We start from the raw sequence: 22,104 nt of genomic DNA, 5'->3' as shown, positions 1-22,104 counted from the left end.
TCTCCAAAGGGTCAAAAGGTCCCTCAGGGCAGTCCTGGGCTGTCCTTTGGGATTAGAGTCCCCGTAGGTTCAGTAAATATTGGTTTAGGGAGGAGTTGAATACAGTGAAAGCACGGCCTTGAGTTTGGCTGGGTAAAAGCCACATTTTAAAAGGACAATGTGTGTCTGGCCAAGAATGCGTAACTGGGATTATCTCTATCGATAAACTATTCTTTTGCCCATTTGACAAGTGGGGAAACTGAGGCTCTGAGTGGCAGCCAGTCGTCCCCCTACTTATTGTTAGGGCCACGAGGGGAGACTGGGCCGGTCCAGCTCTTTCCTATCCACTCTGCTCTTATGGGAACGAAAAACGGTACTCTCCTGTCTTCAGACCACTCCAGGATCATGAAGATTTTTCTTCATGACTCTGCCCTTGCCTAAATTTCTTGGGATGTTCTACCTCATTCAGCTTAAGGTAAAAGGGATTAGACCTGCTCTAAAGTTTATTTAAAATTTTACATGCCTTTGATGCTGAAGAATGAGGAAGGAAAAAAAGTTTTCTATCCTTGAGGGATTTTTGATCTTGTAAAAACTATCAAACAGTATGGGAAAATAAAGCAAAATGTGGCGGAGGCTTCTGTAAGGAACCCAGTCCATCTCAGGCACCCCTTTGTCCTGCTTTCTTTCCTTTGTGTCTGGGGTATAAAGTCCTCCCAGGCTCAGTCTTTCTGGTCTCCTCTGTACTCCTCCCAAGGACCTATGGAGAAGGAAGGGAGGCACAGTTCAGTTTTTAGAGGAGCGGGTGACTAGGGCACTGTTGGCTCCGGCCGAGGGGTTTCCAAATAAATACACATTCACAAAGTCCCAGTGGCGCAGGGCCTACGCGACACTAACTCCTGGCTCCAGCAAAGAGCTGCGGTCCGGACAGCGTGAGATGCTGAGGAAACCGAGATGCTGGGAGGACCGCAAAGCCAGAGAGGCCAAACGAGGCTGCAACTCTTTCATCACGTGACCTGGCCTCGGCGGGGTTCGGAGCTTTCTCCGGATCACGTGTGAAGGCTGAACCTTCCGATTGGCTCGGCGGAACCAGTTTGAACGAAGTACGGAAGCCGCAGTTGTTCATGTACGGCGGCGATTTTTTTTTTTTTTTTTTTTTTTTAATTCCCTCTCTTTGACCCCCTCCTTCCGCGCGAGTCTCTGGAGAAGCTTCACAGCCAGGCGCCGCCACTGCTGCCCGGGGCCCGGTAAGTGGGCCTCACTCAGAGTCCGACCTCTTCGGCCCCGGCTTGCATCGACCCCACTGGGCACCAGGCCTGCGCGGGAGTCGGGCCCGCGCCCGACCGGGAAAGGCCGGGAACCCGGTTAGGCCCGATTGGCGAGGCAGCTGGAACGGGCCGGGCGGGGGAGGGGGAAACCGAGCTGAGCTTAGGGGGTGGGGTCTCGGAGCCAGGCCAGGTCGAGGTGCCTCAAAAAGAGGGCCAGGGGGCGGCTAGGTTAGGACTAGAGGGGATCTGTTTAGGGGAAGTGTCTCGGGACTGCTAGAGGCCTGATTGGGGAATGAAGTGAGGATAGGGTGTGTGAGAGGCCTTTTTCGACCCGGCTTGATTGGGTCTGATTGGGGGAAGCCACATTGCAAAGTTGGGGGGGAGGTTGTTGGGCCCTGATAGGGAGGGATGTCAGCTTAAACGGGTCTGACTGCCAGGAATCCGCTGAGAGGAGTGCTGGGGGCGGGGGTGTTCGACCAGGCTTAATTGGGAGGAGCTGCAGGGATCGGACCAAGGGGGTTTCCGATCGGAGGTGCAGGGGGGCTTGGCCGAACTTGGTTGGGGGACACAGCAGTGATCTGTTAGCAGGAGTTACTTCGGACTGGGGTGGAGGTTTGGCCAGACCTGATTGGGGAAGAAGTCGACAGGGACCCGTCTAGGGAGTTTCTGTCGTGGGCTAGGCGGGCTTATCTGGCTCTCAACCCAAAGAAGCAAGGGAGATCCATCTGGGGACTGCTCTGGGCCTGATTAAGGGGAATCTCTGGACAGGGTTTGGCTAAGCCAGAAAGGAGGGGTGTTTGGCATCTGCTGAGCTCACAGGGCTGGATTAGGAGAGGCGGGACGATCGGAGCGTCTTGGGACGGTGCACCAAGAAAAACTCAGGAACCAAAACCAGGGCAGGAGGCCACTGGTAAAGCGGAGCTTGAGGCCGGATTTCAGGAGAAGAGGAACCTTCAGGGACCGTGCCTGCACCTAAGAGGCCACGGGGGCAGGGGCGCTATCTCGGTCAGGGGTTGAGCCTTTGCCCAGCAGCTGTGAGAGAGGTGGAAGCCTTAGGGTTCACAACCGGGGGCGCCAGCATGGGCCACCTTGGGACGAGGGCTCTGGCGTGGGTCGGATGAGCATCCGCCGGGTGCCGTCCCCACCACCACAGCCGTCCATGGCTTGCTTCCACATTCCCTCTCCTGCACTCCCGTGCCCGCGACTGCGCGGCCAAGGATGGCGCAGCTGGTGGGGACTCCGCACTCAGGCAGGCGTGGATCCGAGGCCACTGCTTGTCCGCCGAGGGCTGTCCTTTCATCACGTGGCTACTGCGCTTCAGGACTCAACCTGGGTCTCACACAGAGTCCCAGCACTGACTCTGGCCCCTAACCCCGCAGCTCACCTTGCACCATGGACTGGCAGCCAGATGAGCAGGGCCTGCAGCAGGTCCTGCAGCTGCTCAAAGACTCTCAGTCGCCCAACACAGCCACTCAGCGCATTGTACAGGATGTATCCTTCCTTCCTTATGGGGCGGAGGGAGGCTGGGAGATGTCTCAAGCCCCTGAAAAGGGGAGAGGGGCTCGACTTTTTCTGTGTAGTGATGACTTGGCTTGGACAGAGAATTAAGAATCAGAATAGGGCGGCGCCTGTGGCTCAGTCAGTAGGGCGCCGGCCCCACATACTGAGGGCGGCGGGTTCAAACCCGGCCCCGGCCAAATTGCAACAAAAAAATAGCCGGGCGTTGTGGCGGGCGCCTGTAGTCCCAGCTACTCGGGAGGGTGAGGCAAGAGAATCGCTTAAGCCCAGGAGTTGGAGGTTGCTGTGAGCTGTGTGATGCCATGGCACTCTACCGAGGGCCATAAAGTGAGACTCTGTCTCTACAAAAAAAAAAAAAAATCAGAATAACTACATCCCATTCCCAGAGCTGCAGGGATGGATTGTTATGGAAAATAATGAAAAATCCTAATGTTCACTGAGAATTTACTCCACTGACTTAATTATAGTAGGTACTGTGCCTTTTTCCATTTTACAGATGGGCAAGTCAAGGCTTAGACAAAATGACTTACATGCCCAAGGTCACAGCTGGGAAGCAGTGGAGTTAGGATGGGAAGGCCAGCTCTGTCTGATTTAGTCCAGTCTGTCCTGTCTGAGTAGGAGGAAGCATGGCCCTAAGTGAGGGGGGTATCTTTAGTTGGAACGTGGGTTTCATTTGGGTTTTGTGGTTAAAATTTCTTTGTTTTAGGCGGGGCAAGATGGCTCATGCCTGTAATCCTAGCACTTTGGGAAGCTGAGGTGGGTGGATTGCCTGAGCTCAGAGGATGGAGACCAGCCTGATCCAGAGGGAGACCTTATCTCTAAAAATAGCTGGGTGTTGTGGGGGTGCCTGTAGTCCAAGTTACTCTGAGGTGAGACAAGAGGATTGCTTGAGCCCAAGAGTTTGAAGTTGCTGTGAACTATGATGCCACAGCCCTCTACCGAAGGTGACAAAGTGAGACTGTTTCAAAAACAATTTCTTTGTTTTAATTGATTGTTTAAAATACTAGATGCAAACATTTTATTCATTTATTTTTTGAGATAGTCTCACTCTGTTGCCCTGGGTAGAGTGCAATGGCATCATCACAGCTCACAGCAACTTCAAACTTTTAGGCTCAAGCAATCCTCTTGCTTCACCCTCCCGAGCATCTGGGACTGCAGGCATCTGCCACAAAACTTGGCTAATTTTTCTGTTTTTAGTAGAAATAGGGTCTCACTCTTGCTCAGGCTGGTCTCCAACTCCTGGCCTCAAGCGATTCTCCCGCGTTGGCCTCCCAGCCTGCTAGGACTACAGATGTGAGCCACTGTGCTCAGCCTAGAAGTTAAATATTTTATTATTATTATTATTTTTTTTTTGAGACAGAGCCTCAAGCTGTTGCCCTGGATAGAGTGCTATGGCATCACAGCTCACAGCAACCTCCAATACTTGGGCTTAAGCGATTCTCTTACTTCATCCTCCCAAGTAGCTGGGACTACAGGCGCCCACCACAACACCCAGCTATTTTTTGGTTGTAGTTGTCATTATTGTTTGGCATGCCCGGGCTGGATTTGAACCCATCAGCTCTGGTTTATGTGGCTAGCGCCTTAGCCGCTTGAGCTATAGGTGCCGAGCCGAAGTTAAATATTTTAAATGTTTTAAAACATTAGCAAGTTTCAATGAAAAATTTGGATTTCTTTACTTTTTTTTTTTCTTTTTTTGGTTAAAAAAAGCAGTCATCATTGGACTGCTAGTAAGCAGAGCTGAGTAACAGCTGCCACCTTCAGAAGAGTGGGATTCTCCAGCCCTCTCCTGCTCTGGCCAGGTCTTCAGGAATGGGTGGGAAGCTCAGGTATTCCGCCTTGCTCCTTGTATAAACTTAATGTGTCTGAAATGTTTTGTGTTGTTGTGGGCATAGGAGATTATGGGGGAAAGGAACCTCAAAAGGTAGCTGCTTGGTCCCAGTATTCAGAGGTGCTAGCAGCAACATGACAGTGAGGGAGCTCTGCCTGGGGAAGGCTACTGTCTTCCAAGTCCCTTAACAGTCTGGCAGAAACTCAAACAACTCAACCAGTTTCCTGATTTCAACAACTACCTGATCTTCGTCCTGACCAGACTCAAGTCAGAAGGTACGCCCATGCACCCCCCCATCCCAGGTGGATTGTACCCTGCTTTCTCCCTCGTGGTTCCTTGAACCTTGCCCCCTCCCCCCCAGATGAGCCAACCCGCTCTCTCAGTGGCCTCATTCTCAAGAACAACGTGAAGGCACATTACCAGAGCTTCCCGCCGCCTGTGGCAGACTTCATCAAACAAGAATGTCTCAACAACATTGGCGATGCATCCTCTCTCATCCGAGCCACGATCGGTGAGAGGGAAAGTGGGGGCGTGAGGGTGTGTGAAGTTGCCCTCTGAGGACACACTGAGCTCTCTTGGCCAGGAAGCTTTTCAGAATATTGGAGGTATTGTCTCCCTGGATGCAACACTCCCTCTTTACAGCAGTAGTATTACTGTTGTTGTGTTGTGTTTTGTTTTTGCAGTTTTTTTTGGCCGGGGCTGAGTTTGAACCTGCCACCTCTGGCATATGGGCTGGCGCCCTACCACTTTGAGCCACAGTTGCCGCCCCATTTTTTTTTTTTTTTTTTATATAAGATACTTTTTTTTGTTTGTTTCATGTTTCAATTTGTTTATTTTCTATTTATTTATTTATTTTGCAGCTTTTGGCTGGGGCAGGGTTTGAACCTGCCACCTCTGGCATATGGGGCCAGCGCCCTACCCCTTTGAGCCACAGGCACCGTCCCATTTTTTTTTTTTTTTTTGAGACAGAGTCTTACTTTGCTACCCTTAGTAGAGTACCATGGCATCATAGCTCACAGCAACCTCAAACTCCTGGGCTTAAGTGATTCTTTTGCCTCAGTCTCCCGGGTAGCTGGGACTACAGGTGCTCACTACAATGTCTGCCTATTTTTTAAAGGTCTGGTCTTGCTCTGGCTCAGGCTGGTCTTGAACCAGTGAGCTCAGGGCAATCCACCTGCCTCAGCCTCCCAGAGTGCTAGGATTACAGATGTGAGCCACTGTGCCTGGCCCTACTGTTGCCATTTGACAGATGAGGAAACTGAGGCACTGAGATGTTAATGCACTTGGTCTGGCAAGTAGCAGAGTTCAGACACAACCCACTCCCTCCTGAGACAGACAGTCTTTTTTGCCTCTGAGGCAATCTGTCAATATCTAGAATTTTGTGTTAGGCTTAGTACTGAGAGTGTAGCAGTTAAAATACGTGGGTTCCCTGCCCTCGTGGAACATAATGTCCATAGCCTAGAGACAGTCATTCGCCAATTCTAACATTAGTGAGATACTGGGTGCTGCCACAGTGCTGGTCTAGTGGCCTGCTGCCTCTGTTAAAAGTGATGTTTAGCAGGAGGATCACCTGAGTCCAGGAGTTTTAGGTGAGCCTGGGCAATGTAGCAAGATCCCAGCTCTACAAAAAAGTGTTTGTTTTTTTTTGAGATAGTGTCACTATGTCGCTCTTGGTAGAGTACTGTGGCATCATAGCTCACAGCAACCTCAAACTCTTGGGCTTAAGCGATTCTCTTGCCTCAGCCTCCCAAGTAGCTGGGACTATAGGTGCCTGCCACAACATCTGTCTATTTTTTTGTTGCAGTTGTCATTGTTTAGCTGGCCTGGGCCGGGCTCAAACCCGCCAGTGTTGGTACTGGTTTACAGCAGTAGTATTATTATGTGGCTGGCACCCTAATCCGCTGAGCTATGGTTGCCGAGCCTACAAAAGATTTTGAGAAAAGGATAAACAAGACTGGGCTCAGTGGCTCACACCTGTAATCCTAGGACTCTGGGAGGCTGAGGAGGGCAGATAGACTGAGCTCATGGGTTCAAGACCAGCCTAAGCAAGAGCGAAACCCTATCTCTAAAAATAGCTGGGGCTCAGAGCCTGTGGCTAAGGTGGCTAAGGTGCTAGCCACATACGCCTGAGCTGGCAGGTTCAAATCCAGCCTGGGCCTGCTAAATAACAAAGACAGCTGCAACCAAAAAGCCGTGCGTTGTGGCGGGCACCTGTGGTCCCAGCTACTTGGGAGGCAGAGGCAGGAGAATGGCTTGAGCCCAGGAGGTGGAGGTGGCTGTGAGCTGTAACGCCACAGCACTCTAGCCAGGGCGACAGCTTGAGGCTATGTCTCAAAAATAAATAAATAAATAAATAATAAATAAAAATAGGTGGGCATTGTGGCAGGTGCCTACAGTAGTCGCAGCTTCTCGGGAGGCTGAGGCAAGAGAATTGCTTGAGCTCAAGAGTTTTAGATTGCTGTGAGCTGTGCCACTATGGCACTCCACTGAGGGCAACAAAGTGAGACTCTGTCAAAAACAAACAAACAAAACAATACAGTCCCAACAACATCTCCTAGGCCAGCCTGAGGATCAAGGGTTACTGAGATCATTCTGGGTACTGGGCTTTGCTTTAAGTCTTGGATTATATCTACCAGTAGCTTTTGGAGGGTGATATTCTTTGTTCCCATTGAGGGCTAAGGACACTGAGGCACAGAGAGTTAGGTGATGTAGTCAAGACTGCACAGACAGATGGAGACTTGTACTTCAGTGTCCTCAAAGTGTACGCAGGCACTGCAGAGAGCACCTCCCTCCCAGAGGCGTCTTCTCCCCCTGGGAAATACTGCCATCTGGTGGCGGTAAATGCCACCTGTGCCCTGACACCTCCTGCTGCATTCTGCTCTGTTAGACATTTCAACAGCCCTCAAGTGCCTGCTGCATATGGTGCCTGCATTTTTCTTTTTTTTGTTTAGCAGGCTCAGGCTGGGTTCGAACTCACCAATCCTCGTTCATGTGGCCGGCTCCCTAACCACTAAGCTATGGGTGCCCCAGGTGCTTGCATTTCTTTCTTGCTTTTTTTTGCGGTTTTTGGCCTGGGCTGGGTTTGAACCCACCACCTCTGGTATATGAGGCTGGTGCCCTACTCCTTTGAGCCATAGGCGCCTCCTGGTGCCTGCATTTCTAATAGGCAGGCTAAATCATTCCCACAGCACCTTCCTGCTTTCACCTCCCATTCTCTGCTCAGCCCCACTGGCTTCTGGCCAATCTGGGCATGCCACTCTTGTCCTGACCATAGGCCTTTGTACGTACCTATCTTTATGTATGGGATAGTCTTTCCCCAGGTACCTGAATGGATCCTTCCATGGCTACTTCATCTCCTTTGGGTCTTTGTTCATATATTTAAGACATCACCCACTCTGGCCACCCAATTTAAAGTTGCTACTCTCACCTGAGCCTGTTCTTCTGTGTTTCTGCTTTATTTCCCTCTTGCTCCTTGGCGTGTGGCCTCCTGGTTCTGTTGCTGATTTAGCTTTATCTCTTGGTCCTCTCTAGCTCCTCCTGGTCAGGGACTTGTGGGTTTTTTTTGAGACAGTCTCATTTTGCTACCCTTGTTAGAGTGTCGTGGCATCATAGCTCACAACAACCTCAAACTCCTGGGCTCAAGTGATTCTTTTGCCTCAGTCTCCTGAGTAGCTGGGACTGTACATGCCCACACAATGCCCGCCCCTATTTTTTAGAGGCCTGGTTTTGCTCTGGCTCAGACTGGTCTCGAACCAGTGAGCTCAGGGCAATCTACCCGCCTCAGCCTCCCAGAGTGCTAGGATTACAGGCACGAGCCACTGCGCTCAGCCTGACTTTGTGTTTTTTACGTGCTATATCTGTGGACCTAGAACAAAGCTGGTCCACAGTAAGGCTCAGAGATGGTGTCCTCGATGAGTGTCCTCTCTCTGTACCACCTCAGAAGGGGTGTTAGGGCACACGTGGGCAAGTGTACAGAAAGGCAGTGCTATGGGTGCCCAGTGTGGAGGGTGAGGTGCCAGGCAGCCCTTGCCCAGCCTGAGGTAGTGTTGTTTTTCCCCTGCCCCAGGCATTCTCATCACCACCATCGCTTCTAAGGGGGAGCTGCAAATGTGGCCTGAGCTGCTGCCTCAGTTGTGCAACCTGCTCAACTCAGAAGATTACAACACTTGTGAGGTAGGCAACAAGTTGTGGATCACCCCAAAAGGTGCTGCAGCCACCCCAGGCCAGCCCCCAAAGCCACACTCATCTCTCTGCCTGTCTATTCAGGGAGCCTTTGGAGCCCTGCAGAAGATCTGTGAAGACTCATCAGAACTTCTGGATAGTGATGCCCTCAACAGACCCCTCAACATCATGATTCCCAAGTTCCTGCAGTTCTTTAAGCATTGCAGCCCCAAGATCCGGTGTGTGCGGCTCTCCAGAGGTTTCCAGCAGTCCTGGGGAGGGGTGACTGGTGCGCAGGTAGGGTAAAGTTACCCATGTGCCTGTTCCCTGCCAGCTCCCATGCCATTGCCTGCGTAAACCAGTTCATCATGGACCGGGCCCAGGCGCTGATGGACAACATTGACACCTTCATCGAGGTGGGCTGCTAGGTCATGGGTGGGCAGAGTGTAAGGACCCAGGGACTGCCACATCTGAGCCTGATTCTTCTTGTAGCACCTGTTTGCCCTGGCCGTAGATGACGACCCTGAAGTGCGGAAGAATGTGTGTCGTGCCCTGGTAATGCTTCTGGAAGTGCGGATTGACAGACTCATTCCTCACATGCACAGCATTATCCAGGTGTGCACAACCAAGGCCAGCCCTGGCTCATAGGCAGACTGCCTGTTGTAGGGGTCACGGAGCCTACCCCAGCTGGGCCAGGTCTAAGTTTTTGCCTCTCCCTTCTGCTGTAGTACATGCTGCAGAGGACCCAGGACCATGATGAAAACGTGGCCCTTGAGGCCTGTGAGTTCTGGCTGACGCTGGCCGAGCAGCCCATTTGCAAGGAAGTCCTGGCCTCCCATCTGGTCCAGTGAGTACCACTCTTGCCTCTGTCCCGCCCCAGCTTCTACCCCCAGGTGTACCTCTTCCTTCCCATCTGGTCACTTTTTGTGCTTGCCTCAGTCTCTGTCCTCCTTGTCAGTTCATTTTCAATCCTATGTACATTAAATTGTATATAAGAGTGTAGCAAGGTGTGTGGTTCACATCTAAAATCCCAGCACTTTGGGAGGCTGAGGTGAGAGAGTCACTTGAGATCAGGAGTTCCAGATGAACCTGGACAACACAACAAGACCTTATCTCTACAAAAAAAAGTTTATTATTATTTTTTTTCTCTACAAAAAATTTTAAAATTTAGCTGGGCGAAGTGGTGCCTGCCCCAGTTACCAGGAAGACTGAAATGGAGGATCTTGAGCCCTATTAGTCCACTGCACTCCAGCCTGGGCAAGAAGAATGATACTCCATCTCTAAGGAAAAAAAAAAAAAAAGAATGTAGCTTTTATGGCTTAAAAATTAGATAATTGACAGGCATAAATGAAAAATCAACAAAAGCTGTGGCATGGCTGGATTCAGGTGCTCAAAGGAAGTTAAAGGTATCTTTGTAGCCTCAGATTGGCTTTGTCTTCATGCACAACCTTCCTTTGTAGTAGTGCCATGGGCTTCCTGCAACCTTCCAGCTTAGGCACCTCAGAGTAAAGAAATTCCCTGTTGACTCAATCTCCAATAAAAGTTCTAGAGTTGACTCTCCTTGACCAACTAGGGTCATCACCTATCACTGAATCTTTTTTTTTTTTTTTTTTTTGAGACAGTCTCACTTTGTTACTCTCAGTAGAGTGCCGTGGCGTCATAGCTCACAGCAACCTCAAACTCTTGGGCTTAAGCGATTCTCTTGCCTCAGCCTCCCAAGTAGCTGGGACTACAGGCACCCACCAAAACGCCTGGCTATGTTTTGGTTGCCATTGTTGTTTAGCAGGTCCAGGCCAGGCTTGAACCTGCCTGCCTTGGTATATGTGGCTGGCACCCTACTCACTGAGCTACGGGTGCCAAGCCCACTGAATCATTTTTGATCATGGTCTTGTGGTTTGGAGCAGAGCCTGGGAGGGATGAGACCATTGCCATAGGTCAGGGTTTTCAGTGTATTCAAAGGTCTGGAAGTCACTAGGGGCCAAGTCTGGGGCAAGAGCCTTTCTTTGGAACCAGACATGGTGTCAGGTCTGTTCTAATTTTGGTAGTTTAGCTGAGGTTGGAATAGTCCCCAAAAGGGAAATGAATGAATGGCAACCAGCAATGTCAGCATGTGGGTTACTGCCTGCCCCATGGCTCTCAGTGGTTCTACCCGCACCTTTGCTTCCCTTTTCTCTGTGCTGTATTCTCCTTTCTCCTCTCCCTGCTCCTGTTGCTGGGGGCCCCTTTCATCCTAACAAATAGCCTCTTTCTGAATAGGTTGATTCCCATTCTGGTAAATGGGATGAAGTACTCGGAAATTGACATCATCCTGCTCAAGGTCAGGCATTGGTGGGCATGGGCAGGGATACTGGGGCTGCTGTCCCAGTGGTACTTAGCAGTCTGTTTGGCCTTACCCGCAGGGGGATGTGGAGGAAGATGAGGCAGTTCCTGACAGCGAGCAGGACATCAAGCCGCGCTTCCACAAGTCACGCACAGTGACACTGCCCCACGAGGCTGAGCGGCCGGATGGCTCTGAGGATGCAGAGGATGACGATGATGATGATGCTCTGTCTGACTGGAATCTGAGTGTGTGGCCAGCCTGTGGGTGGGGTGGGGTGGGGTGGAGGTGTGGGGGTGGCAAGCCCTGGTCTCCCTACTGGGAGGTCATCAGACTGATGCAGAACAGATAATGAAGATTCTGATTATGACCTCTGATCCCAGGGGGTGCAGTAAAGGAGGGTCCACTGCCTGTCTGACTGGGCTTCTCTGAGCCTGCCCCTCAATGTCCCCCCACCCAGGGAAGTGCTCAGCGGCTGCACTGGATGTCCTTGCCAATGTCTTCCGGGAGGAACTGCTGCCCCACCTCCTTCCGTTACTCAAGGGCCTCCTCTTCCACCCTGAGTGGGTGGTCAAGGAGTCAGGCATCCTGGTGCTGGGTGCCATTGCTGAGGGTGAGTGCCCACCTGGGCTGTCTGTGCCTGACCACTGACTGTGTGCTGGCATGCTACCATGGATGCAGCACTGGTGATGCTGTGCTTGAGTTTTCCCTGGAGGCCTTCTCACCCATCCTGCAAACAGCTCTGAGATCTCTTCCTTTCCCTTGGCCCATGGGCCTGGAAGGAACCCTTGAAGCCCCAAAATGCAAACCCTCTTCTTCATTCTCAGGGGCAATTCATCAATGTTGTAAGTATAATTACAACAACAACAACGATAATAACAATAGGTACTTCCCTGTGCTTGCCCTAGGCTTAGGTAGACAAACTGTTCTATCATCATCACCACTTGATGAAAAGGTTGTCAGTTTGTTACAGGTATCATGAGAGACACCCTCTGCATCTAGACCTGCCCTAAAAACTTCAGGCAAAGTCCCAGGTTCCACCCTTTTAAATTTATCTGAGGAAAGGTATCCACATAAAATAGATGATTATCATACCCTATAATTAATAGGGTATATAATATATTTTACTTACAGTTTGTGTATTAACAGGCTATGTTAGGCTTGGCACCTGTGGCTCAAGCGGCTAAGGTGCCAGCCACATACACCTGAGTTGGCAGGATCGAATTCAGCCCCGGGCCCACCAAACAACAATGACGGCTGCAACCAAAAAAATAGCCGGACATTGTGGCAGGCGCCAGTAGTCCTAGCTACTTGGGAGGCAGAGGCAGGAGAATCGCTTGAGCCCAGGAGTTGGAGGTTGCTGTGGGCTGTGATGCCACAGCACTCTACCCAGGGCAACAGCTTAAGACTCAAAAAAAAAAAAAAAAACAGGCTATGTTAGGTATGTTGCATATTGTTGGGAAAATATCATTGAAGGAAGTTGACCTCATGCTGGTAAAAATAGATCTTATATCTTTCATTATTGGGGGCATACTATTATCAGAGTGTTTATGTTTAAGAAGGCATGTTTTTGTTTTTTTTCGTTTTTTTTTTTGGCCGGGGCTGGGTTTGAATCCGCCACCTCCGGCATATGGGACCAGTGCCCTACTCCTTGAGCCACAGGCGCCGCCAAGAAGGCATGTTTTTTAATTAGCCCAATATTGGTGGCTTGTGCCTGTAGTCCCAGCTACTCGGGAGGCTGATGCATGAGACTAACTTGAGTTTAAGAGTTTGAGGTTATTGTGAGTTATGATTGTGCCACTGTACTCCAGCTTGGGCAACAGAACAAGACTCTCTAAAAGAAGAAAAATAAAAAAATATTTTAAATGTTAAAAGTTGATGAAAAGAAAAATATTACGCATTTAAGAAGGGTTTTTTTTTTTTTTTTTTTTTGTGGTTTTTGGCCGGGGCTAGGTTTGAACCCGCCACCTGCGGCATATGGGACTGGCGCCCTACTCCTTGAGCCACAGGTGCTGCCCTTAAGAAGGGTTTTAAATGCAGAGTACTTTCTGTCCATCTGGGTCACTGTTGCCCCACGAAACCCTGCTCACTATATACATTGTGGTATATTTGTCATTAGCCAGTGACTAGATAATGTAGCATATCCTCTGTGATGAACTACCTCTGTTCTGTTTCCTCCTCTGCCTCTGGCTTTCCCTGGCTCTGTGAACTGGCTGTTATTTAACTTCTGAGCCTCGGCTCGGTGCCTGTGGCTCAAGTGGCTAGGGCACCAGCCACATACACCTGAGCTGGCAGGTTCAAATCCAGCCCGGGCCCGCCAAACAACAATGATGGCTGCAACCAAAAAATAGCTGGGCTTGTGGTGGGTGCCTATAGTCCTAGGTACTTGGGAGGCAGAGGCAGGAGAATCACTTGAGCCCAGGAGTTGGAGGCTGCTATGAGCTGTGATGCCACGGCACTCTACCCAGGGTGACAGCTTGAGACTCTGTCTCAAAAAAAACAACTTCTGAGCCTCAATTTTCCCCATCTGTCAGGTAGAGCTGATCCTTTCTCTCCTTAGGGTGGGTGTGTCTGGGCCCAACTGAGCTGTCCCTCTTATTTCTGGTTGGTGCAGGCTGTATGCAGGGCATGGTTCCCTACCTGCCTGAGCTGATCCCACACCTCATCCAGTGCCTGTCGGACAAGAAGGCTCTGGTCCGGTCCATTGCCTGCTGGACCTTGAGCCGCTATGCCCACTGGGTGGTCAGCCAGCCACCTGACATGCACCTCAAGCCTCTGATGACGGAGCTGCTCAAACGCATCCTAGATGGCAATAAGAGGGTGCAGGAGGCAGCCTGCAGGTGATCCTTGACCCCTAACCTCACAATCCCCCCCATTTCCGTGCCCCATTTTGGGAAGTGATGACACCTGTAACCACTGATGTGGCACTGATTTCTCGCGTATTCGTACTGGCTGATCCTGAGTGCACCCTTCTCCACTGCTTGGGGCCCAATGCCACCTGACGGAGTCCACTTAGACGCCCCTGTCCTGCCCTTCTGCCAGTGCCTTTGCCACCCTGGAGGAGGAGGCCTGCACGGAGCTGGTGCCCTACCTCAGCTACATCCTGGACACCCTCGTCTTTGCCTTTGGCAAGTACCAGCACAAGAACCTGCTCATCCTTTATGACGCCATCGGTACCCTGGCCGACTCCGTGGGCCACCACCTTAACCAGCCGGTAAGACCCCAGAGTGGCTCTAGCCTTCCTATCATCACATTCTTTGGCATATGGTGACCTGGTGGCGACCCCGTGTCGCATGCCAGGGATGTGGCCATGACCTCAAGAGGCAGGCAGACAGACTCGGCCCTTGCCCTCGCCCTGCTCCCAGTCTAGTGGGGGAGAAAGTTATGAGACAGTGTGGTAAGTGCTGTGTTTTCGGGAGTTCAGGGGCCTGGGGACACCAAGATGTGGTGAACCAGTCTCCCTGGCAGGTGGGGTGGGGTGGGCAGTGCTCAGTGGAGAAGGGCCTGGTCTGGTCTGACAGCAGGCTTTGCAGACTCCCATGAGCTACCATGAGGAGAAGGTCTCAGTACTGAAGCAACAGGAGCCTCTGAGTCACAGGCCTCCACCCCAATCTAGGGAGCCCCAACTTCCCACTTCCCTCCAGGAGTACATCCAGAAGCTGATGCCACCACTGATCCAGAAGTGGAATGAGCTCAAGGATGAGGACAAGGACCTCTTCCCTCTGCTGGAGGTGAGTAAGCTCTAGGTCCCACCTGTACCCCTGCACACTCTGCCCCGCCTGAGTTCCCCTCTCTTGCCCTCCCTCCTGCCAGTGCCTATCATCAGTGGCCACCGCCCTACAAAGTGGCTTCCTGCCCTACTGTGAGCCTGTTTATCAACGCTGTGTCACCCTGGTGCAGAAGACACTGGCCCAGGCCATGGTGAGTACCCTCCACCCCTGAGGCCTTCCCACCTGCCCTTCCTCTACTTCCCATGCCTAGGTTGCTCCCTTCACCTGCCTCCCTGCCCCCATCTGTGCCCAGATGTACACCCAGCACCCTGAGCAGTACGAAGCCCCTGACAAGGACTTCATGATCGTGGCACTGGATCTGCTCAGTGGCCTGGCTGAGGGCTTAGGTGGCCATGTGGAGCAACTGGTGGCCCGTAGCAACATCATGACACTGCTCTTCCAGTGCATGCAGGTGAGTGGGTACCCTGGGCAGGCTGTGCCCAGGAAAACTGGACTTCACCTGTACAGTGACAATATCTAGCAGACTCTTTGGGCTGCCCCCGGGGGACTCAGGGCCCTGGTTTGTGTCCTGAGTGTATGAGGCAAAAGGAACCGTTTTAAAAAAAAGCTTGTAGGGCGGCGCCTGTGACTCAGTGAGTAGGGCGCCGGCCCCATATACCGAGGGTGGCAGGTTCAAACCCACCCCTGGTCAAACTGCAACCAAAAAATAGCTGGACATTGTGGCAGGCGCCTGTAATCCCAGCTGCTCGGGAGGCTGAGGCAAGAGAATCGCGTAAGCCCAAGAGCTAGAGGTTGCTGTGAGTCCTGTGACGTCATGGCACTCTACCAAGGGTGGTAAAGTAAGATTCTGTCTCTACAAAAAAGAAAAGCTTGTAGGTCAGGTGTGGTGGCTCATGCCTGTAATCCTAGCACTCTAGGAGGCCGAAGTGGGTGGATTGCCTGAGCTCAAAAGTTCAAGAGTAGGGTGGCGTCTGTGGCTCAGTCGGTAAGGCGCCGGCCCCATATACCGAGGGTGGCAGGTTCAAACCCGGCCCCGGCCAAACTGCAAGCAAAAAATAGCCGGGCGTTGTGGTGGGCGCCTGTAGTCCCAGCTATTCGGGAGGCTGAGGCAAGAGAATCGCTTAAGCCCAGGAGTTGGAGGTTGCTGTGAGCTGTGTGAGGCCACGGCACTCTACTGAGGGCCATAAAGTGAGACTCTGTCTCTACAAAAAAAAAAAAAAAAAAGTTCAAGAGTAGACTGAGGAAGAGAGAGACCCCGTTTCTGCTAAAAATGGAAAAACTAGCCGGGCTCCTGTAGTCCCAGCTACTTGGGAGACTGAGGCAAGAGGATGGCTTGAGCCAAGAGACTGAGCTTGCTGTGAGCTATGATGATGCCATGGCACTCTGCCTAGGGTGACAGAGTGAGACTCTGTCTCAAAAAAAAAAAAAAAAGATAAAATGATTCTTTTTTTTTTTTTGAGACAGAGTCTCAAGCTATTGCCCTGGGTAGAGTGCTGTGGTGTCACAGCTCACAGCAACCTCAAACTCTTGGGCTTAAGCGAATCTCTTGCCTCAGCCTCCCAAGTAGCTGGGACTACAGGCACCTGCCACAATGCCCGGCTGTTTTTTTGTTGTTGTTGCAGTTGTCATTTTTGTTTTAGTTTGCCCGAGCTGGGTTCAAACCTGCCAGCCTGGGTGTATGTGGCTGGTGCTCTACCCACTTAGCTACGAGTGCTGTCTGATAAAACGATTCTAATAAAGTAAAGAAACTAGAATATCCAAGACAATTTTGGAAAAAGGAACAAACCTGGAGTACTCATGTTAGCTTATTTCAAGACTTAACTATCTAATAATCGAGACTGAAGAAACTTTAAGTGGGGCGTGGTGGCTTACACCGGTAATCCTAACACTCTGGGAAGCCAAGGTGGATGGATCGCCTGAGCTCAGGAGTTAGAGACCAGCCTGAGCTAGAGCAAGATCCCTTCTCTCAAATGGCTGGGCATTGTGGCAGACACCTGTAGTCCCAGCTACTTGGGAGGCTGAGGCAAGAGGCTCGCTTGAGCCCAGCAGTTTGAGGTTACATTATTATTCCCTAAACAACATGTATAACAGTTTTTTTTTTTTTTTGTAGAGACAGAGTCTCACTTTATGGCCCTCGGTAGAGTGCTGTGGCCTCACACAGCTCACAGCAACCTCCAACTCCTGGGCTTAAGCAATTCTCTTGCCTCAGCCTCCCGAGTAGCTGGGACTACAGGCGCCCGCCACAACGCCCGGCTATTTTTTGGTTGCAGTTTGGCCGGGGCCGGGTTTGAACCTGCCACCCTCGGTATATGGGGCCGGCGCCTTACCGACTGAGCCACAGGCGCCGCCCTGTATAACAGTTTTTTATCTAGCGTTTACATCATATTAGATATTGTAAGTAATCTAATTTGATCTCACACAGGAGGCTATTTGTTGGTTATATGCACATACTATGCCATTTTATCTCAGGGATTTAAGCATCGTGGATTTTGTTATCTGCTGGGTCCTGGAAACCAATTCCTGTAGATCAGTGGTTCTCAACCTGTGGGTTGCGACCCCTTTTTAACAATGAAAATACATTGCGGCATTAGGAAGATTGAGAACCACTGCTATAGATAATGAGGAATCCCTGTATGTCAGGTGGTTTGCAGCGATGCTTGCTCTCCTCTGTAGCAGTGCCCTAAGCAAAGCACTCTTTGGGTCATGTGCTCTCCTGAGTTCACAGATGTGGTCTGGAGGCTAGAGAGGTTAAGGAACAACTGGGAAGTGGCAGGGACTGTGCCCCATCGCCTTCCCTGGGTGGAGGAGAAGGGAAACGGTGTCACACTGACCCTTCCTTGACCCCTAGGACTCAATGCCTGAGGTCCGGCAGAGTTCTTTCGCCCTCCTGGGAGACCTCACCAAAGCCTGCTTCATCCATGTCAAGCCCTGTATTGGTATGACACTCTTCTTGTCCCTAACCTATGACTCCAGCCCCAGCCTCAAGTGATGGACAAATGCCTGGGGAGCACTATGACTGATTGGGATGTGTTCATACTGTCTGATGGGCCCTGGTGACCTGGGTCCTAGGGCTCACCCTAGCTGGCCTCCCCCTCAGCACCCCTCTTTCTTCTCACCAGCTGAATTCATGCCCATCCTGGGCACCAACCTGAACCCTGAGTTCATTTCTGTCTGCAACAATGCCACCTGGGCCATCGGGGAGATCTGTATGCAAATGGGTGAGCAAGAACACTCAGCTGCTATTGGCCTTTCCCAGCCTGGAGATGGGAGCCTATCTCTGACAACTCCTGTCAAGGGAAGCTTCCCACTAGCCAGGGACAGAAGGTTGTGTCTGGGCGTTTTCTGCAGGGGCACAGCCAAATGCCTACAAGGCCATTTGTGGTTGGCTTCTCCAAAGAGGGCCAGGAGGGCCGTTCCGATTGGATCATTTAATTTAGTTGGCTGGAAGACGTATTGGGATCGGTTGGGTGGCTGTGGCTTCTTTCCCTCCAGAGGGAAGTCAGGCAGTGTGGTCTCATCATAGTGTCTGGTGGGGGCTCTGATGTTTGTTTGTTTGGTTTTTTTTTTTGTGGTTTTTGGCCGGGGCTGGGTTTGAACCCGCCACCTACGGCATATGGGACCAGTGCCCTACTCCTTGAGCCACAGGCGCCACCCTGGGGCTCTGATGTTTGGAGGGCATATGTGTATCTCTGGTTGCCCCATGGATCCTGGGCTGGGGAAGATTCTTTATTCCCTCACTGTTCATGGTTGGCCAGTCTCTGGATGGCCCTGGGGTCAGTGAGTTAGGGGGCTTTACCCCTGGCAGGCCCACTGTGGGTGCAGTGGGCTGTTCAGGCTCTGATTGGGTGCTTCCCCAGGTGCAGAAATGCAGCCCTATGTGCAGATGGTCCTGAACAACCTAGTGGAAATCATTAACCGACCCAACACCCCCAAGACGCTGCTGGAAAACACAGGTGGGCACCAGATCTGTGCTGTTTGCCTGTCTTTATCTCGGGGGTGGAGTTCTGGGCTAGGAGGGCAGCTGGAAGTACCTGGAAGGGGATTCTGGAAAGAGCCCCAAGAAAAATGTTTGCCCTCTGGGATCCCAGAGGAGGCACCAGATGGGATAGGGTGGAGACTGACTGGGCCAAACTCTAGGGCCCAGCTGGCCAGAGGAATCATTCCCTTGGGGCCCGTGGGGCGGGGCTTGGTGCCTCTTGCCAGAGGCCCCACCACGTACCGTCCTGGGGCCGCTCAGGGTTGCAGGTCGCCTGACGAGTCCCTCTGCCATTCCAGCCATCACCATCGGCCGCCTGGGCTACGTTTGCCCACAGGAGGTGGCACCCATGCTGCAGCAGTTCATCCGGCCTTGGTGTGTGCCCACCTGTGACGAGAGTGGGTGGGAGAGCCTTGCCTCTTCTCTCAACTCTGCCCTCCCAGTCCCATTCCCACCTCCATAGATGCATGTCCCAGACCTGCTCATTGATTTCCTATGCCCTCCATGCCCCCAGAGACATGCATCCTGCCCAGACCTCATCTCCCACTGATCAATGCTTCCCTTCCCTCATAGGTGCACATCCCTCAGAAACATCAGGGACAACGAGGAGAAGGACTCTGCCTTCCGGGGCATCTGCATGATGATTGGTGTTAACCCAGGGGGTGTCGTGCAGGTTAGGACAGCTGGGCTCTGAGGGAAGGCACAAGGGCTGGGCTTGGGCGACCCCTCACATGGGATCCATCATGTTGCAGGACTTTATTTTCTTCTGCGATGCTGTAGCCTCATGGGTGAGCCCAAAGGATGACCTTCGAGACATGTTTTATAAGGTGGGACTCCTGCTGGGCCCCAGTCTAGTTCCAGGAGTGGGTAGGGAGGACACCCTCTGATGGGGGGCAGTATGGTGGAGCAGCGGACAGGCGAGAGTGGGAATGGGTGCATTCTTCTTGCTCTGGCCTCACCTGCACCTCATCCGTTGCCTCCCCACAGATTCTCCATGGCTTCAAAGACCAAGTTGGGGAGGACAACTGGCAGCAGTTCTCAGAGCAGTTCCCCCCACTGCTCAAGGAGAGGCTGGCGGCCTTCTATGGGGTCTAGGCAAACAGGGAGACTGCCAGGTGAGGGGTGGGTGTCTGACTCAGGGGCAACATGCTTCAGGGACTGAAGGGGCCCAGACCCTGATATTCTTTGTCCCCTCCATCCCTGCAGGTTTCTGTCTGTGTCATTGTAGGAGGGATTGCTGGGAGCGTGCTGCGTCCAGAAGTCGCTGTGACCTGGTCGAGGGGGGTTAGGGAGGAGTGAGTGGGACCTAAATCCAGATGCCTTCCCTGTCAGTCTGTCCATCCACCTGCCCTGCTGGGCTTGTCTGGAAGACAGGCAGGCAGGCAGGTGGGTGGGGCTTCTACGCTCATCCTACAAACAGGGAGGGGGGTGGGACTTCTTGGTGGGCCAGGGCCCCTGGGAGCTCATCGGGGTCCTCTCCGGCAGCCCTCTGGACCAGCTGCATGGGAGAGAGGAATCAACACAACCGGCTGAGTCCGGTTGGAGGCAAGGGGCAAGCAGGCGGGCGGGGGGGTCCTTGTAGGGATGTGCACACTCACACAGACACACAGGTGGCCACACGCATGTGTGGGTGCTGTAGCCAGCAAGGATGGGCCAGCCACCCCACCATTTCCCTGACTGCATGGAGACAGTAGAGTTAGTGAACCCCTGAGTTAACCCTAAGGCCTTCTGTGTAACCTGCACCTAGAGTTTTAAGAAGCTTCTGCTGTTTTGCTGGAATTGGTGGTGACTGGGGAGGGCTGGGTGGGTGGGGGGCCTCAGCCAGGACCCTGGGGCCGAGGGAGGAGGACAGCTACCTCAAGGTTGTCCTGTTAGCACACGCACGCTTGAGACCTGCTCCGTACACTTCCTGCCAACTTTGTGGCAGCCTCAGCCAGTGTGTCCCTGTCTTGTCCTAGTGCAGCCAGCAAGGTGGGGACCAGCAGGGCAGCTAGGGCAGGCCAGAGGTCACCCTTTCTCCCTCAAATATGCTCCAGCAGCTTTCGAAGATGCTGGGTTGGGACCTTTTTCCTGAAGAGAGCTAAGGGCAGCCAGGACTGCTGGCACCTATTCACTGCATCTCTCCGTTAGCAGCCTGTGCTTCTGAGAGCTTCTCTCTTGTATTTCAGGCCTGAGTTTTAACTCTACATGCAGGGTGAGGGCATTTAATTGATAGTGACAGAAGACAAAGGCTTATGCTTTTTCAGCAAGAAGGAAACCCAAGGGCTTAGAAGAGGGGAAGGTGGTATGCTTGGTCCTGACTCCATCACCCTGGGACTTCATGCCATCATGGCATCCAGTGGGCCCAGACACCACACCAGACTGGGGTGGCAATTCTATAGAACCTTCTGGGCCTGGGCGGGGATATGGTGAGAGGGGTTCTCCTAGAGAGGGAGGGGACATAGTCTCTTCTAAGTTGACCAGGAAACCGAGCCTTGTAGTCCCCTTAATACTCATTGTTTTCCATTTATTCCTTCCCTGCTTCCTACTTTGGTGGGGCCCCTTGTGTTTTGGGGTTTGACTGGAGTCTAGCATCCCCGGGGCCTGATCCATCTATCATCCCTCCTGGGCCCTGGATCCTACCCCTGTCCTAGCCCTGTTTTCTCATGGTCAGGGTCAGGTCCTGCCTTTATTTCAAGGGGTACTTAGTACACATTCCATAACTTGGCTGGTTTTCTCCCACCCCACCCTGTGAAACTTGAGCAGGTCTCTGGAAGCCATTTGTAAAAAAAAAAAAAAAAAAAAAAAAAAAAGTTTTTTTAATGCCTTTTAATTTTTCTTTGGAGCATCCTCCACTGGGTCTCGGGTGTGTAGATGGATTGGCTGATGGGATTGGAAACCCCCTCTCCACCTGAGATGGGGGGCTTCAAATACCTTCAGGGAAAGGGAGCCTGGTTCGTGTGTGTGTGTGTGTGTGTTTTTTAAGAAAGCTATTTAATTTTTTCTAATTTATTTTTGGTTGGTTTTTGCCCAACGAAGTTACAGGTTCTCAACCTTTTCCCCTGCCCAGGCTGTGGACCCAGACGCCTTGATCCGCAGTCCTCTCTCCGTGTTTCCTAAGTCCCTCCTTTCCTCCTCACCCTCTTCCCCCTGCGGGCTCCCAGGTCTGTCCATTTGTTACTGTGCTGTGCTGGGGATTGGTGCCGAGGTGGCATGAGATTCCACTTGTGTAGAACTTTGTTGAGTAAAGATCAGTTTCTTGTGAACCCCTTGGTTTCTGGCTTCCTGTTTCCTTGGCTTTGGTAGTGGTAAAGAAGATGTGGAGAGCCACCTGGGGCTCTTTGGTCAAA

General features: G+C 52.0%; 1 protein-coding gene and 2 non-coding genes across 7 annotated transcripts; all 3 read left to right on the top strand.

Moving 5' to 3' along the window:
- Positions 1–1,041: 1,041 nt before the first annotated feature.
- On the top strand, positions 1,042–22,020 carry TNPO2 (transportin 2). Of its 5 annotated transcripts, none has more exons than XM_053585015.1 (25): positions 1,042–1,223; positions 2,624–2,735; positions 4,790–4,865; positions 4,952–5,101; positions 8,657–8,763; positions 8,857–8,990; positions 9,086–9,167; positions 9,244–9,366; positions 9,480–9,598; positions 11,008–11,068; positions 11,151–11,316; positions 11,529–11,681; positions 13,683–13,908; positions 14,111–14,282; positions 14,713–14,799; positions 14,882–14,989; positions 15,092–15,250; positions 17,648–17,735; positions 17,919–18,017; positions 18,663–18,752; positions 19,075–19,150; positions 19,349–19,448; positions 19,528–19,602; positions 19,763–19,890; positions 19,982–22,020. In XM_053585015.1, the coding sequence occupies exons 2-24, from the start codon at positions 2,637–2,639 to the stop codon at positions 19,868–19,870; spliced, it is 2,658 nt and encodes an 885-aa protein (XP_053440990.1). In that variant the 5' UTR covers positions 1,042–1,223; positions 2,624–2,636; the 3' UTR covers positions 19,871–19,890; positions 19,982–22,020. The 5 variants fall into 5 exon arrangements, 2 of the variants coding, with proteins under 2 accessions (XP_053440990.1, XP_053440989.1); XM_053585014.1 differs by having other exon boundaries at positions 18,657–18,752; XR_008378913.1 differs by lacking the exons at positions 19,075–19,150; positions 19,982–22,020 and having other exon boundaries at positions 18,657–18,752; positions 19,763–19,823.
- On the top strand, positions 13,960–14,029 carry LOC128582918 (small nucleolar RNA SNORD41). Its single transcript, XR_008379331.1, has one exon. It is a non-coding gene; the product is annotated as a small nucleolar RNA SNORD41 (small nucleolar RNA).
- Positions 17,777–17,850, top strand: LOC128582964 (small nucleolar RNA ZL2). The gene has a single exon (XR_008379360.1). It is a non-coding gene; the product is annotated as a small nucleolar RNA ZL2 (small nucleolar RNA).
- Positions 22,021–22,104: the final 84 nt, after the last annotated feature.

The sequence above is a fragment of the Nycticebus coucang genome, chromosome 3, assembly GCF_027406575.1.
Source record: "Nycticebus coucang isolate mNycCou1 chromosome 3, mNycCou1.pri, whole genome shotgun sequence".
Taxonomy (NCBI): domain Eukaryota; kingdom Metazoa; phylum Chordata; class Mammalia; order Primates; family Lorisidae; genus Nycticebus; species Nycticebus coucang.
This window is presented reverse-complemented; position numbering and strand designations above follow the sequence as displayed.

Bases quoted from the DNA above. Each gene is read 5' to 3' on its own strand.
- TNPO2 (XM_053585014.1), top strand. From the start codon at position 2,637: ATGGACTGGCAGCCAGATGAGCAGGGCCTGCAGCAGGTCCTGCAGCTG. The intron at 14,990-15,091 runs GTGAGTACCCTC...ATCTGTGCCCAG, and splicing joins AGACACTGGCCCAGGCCATG to ATGTACACCCAGCACCCTGA. The intron at 18,018-18,656 runs GTGAGCAAGAAC...GTGCTTCCCCAG, and splicing joins GGAGATCTGTATGCAAATGG to GTGCAGAAATGCAGCCCTAT.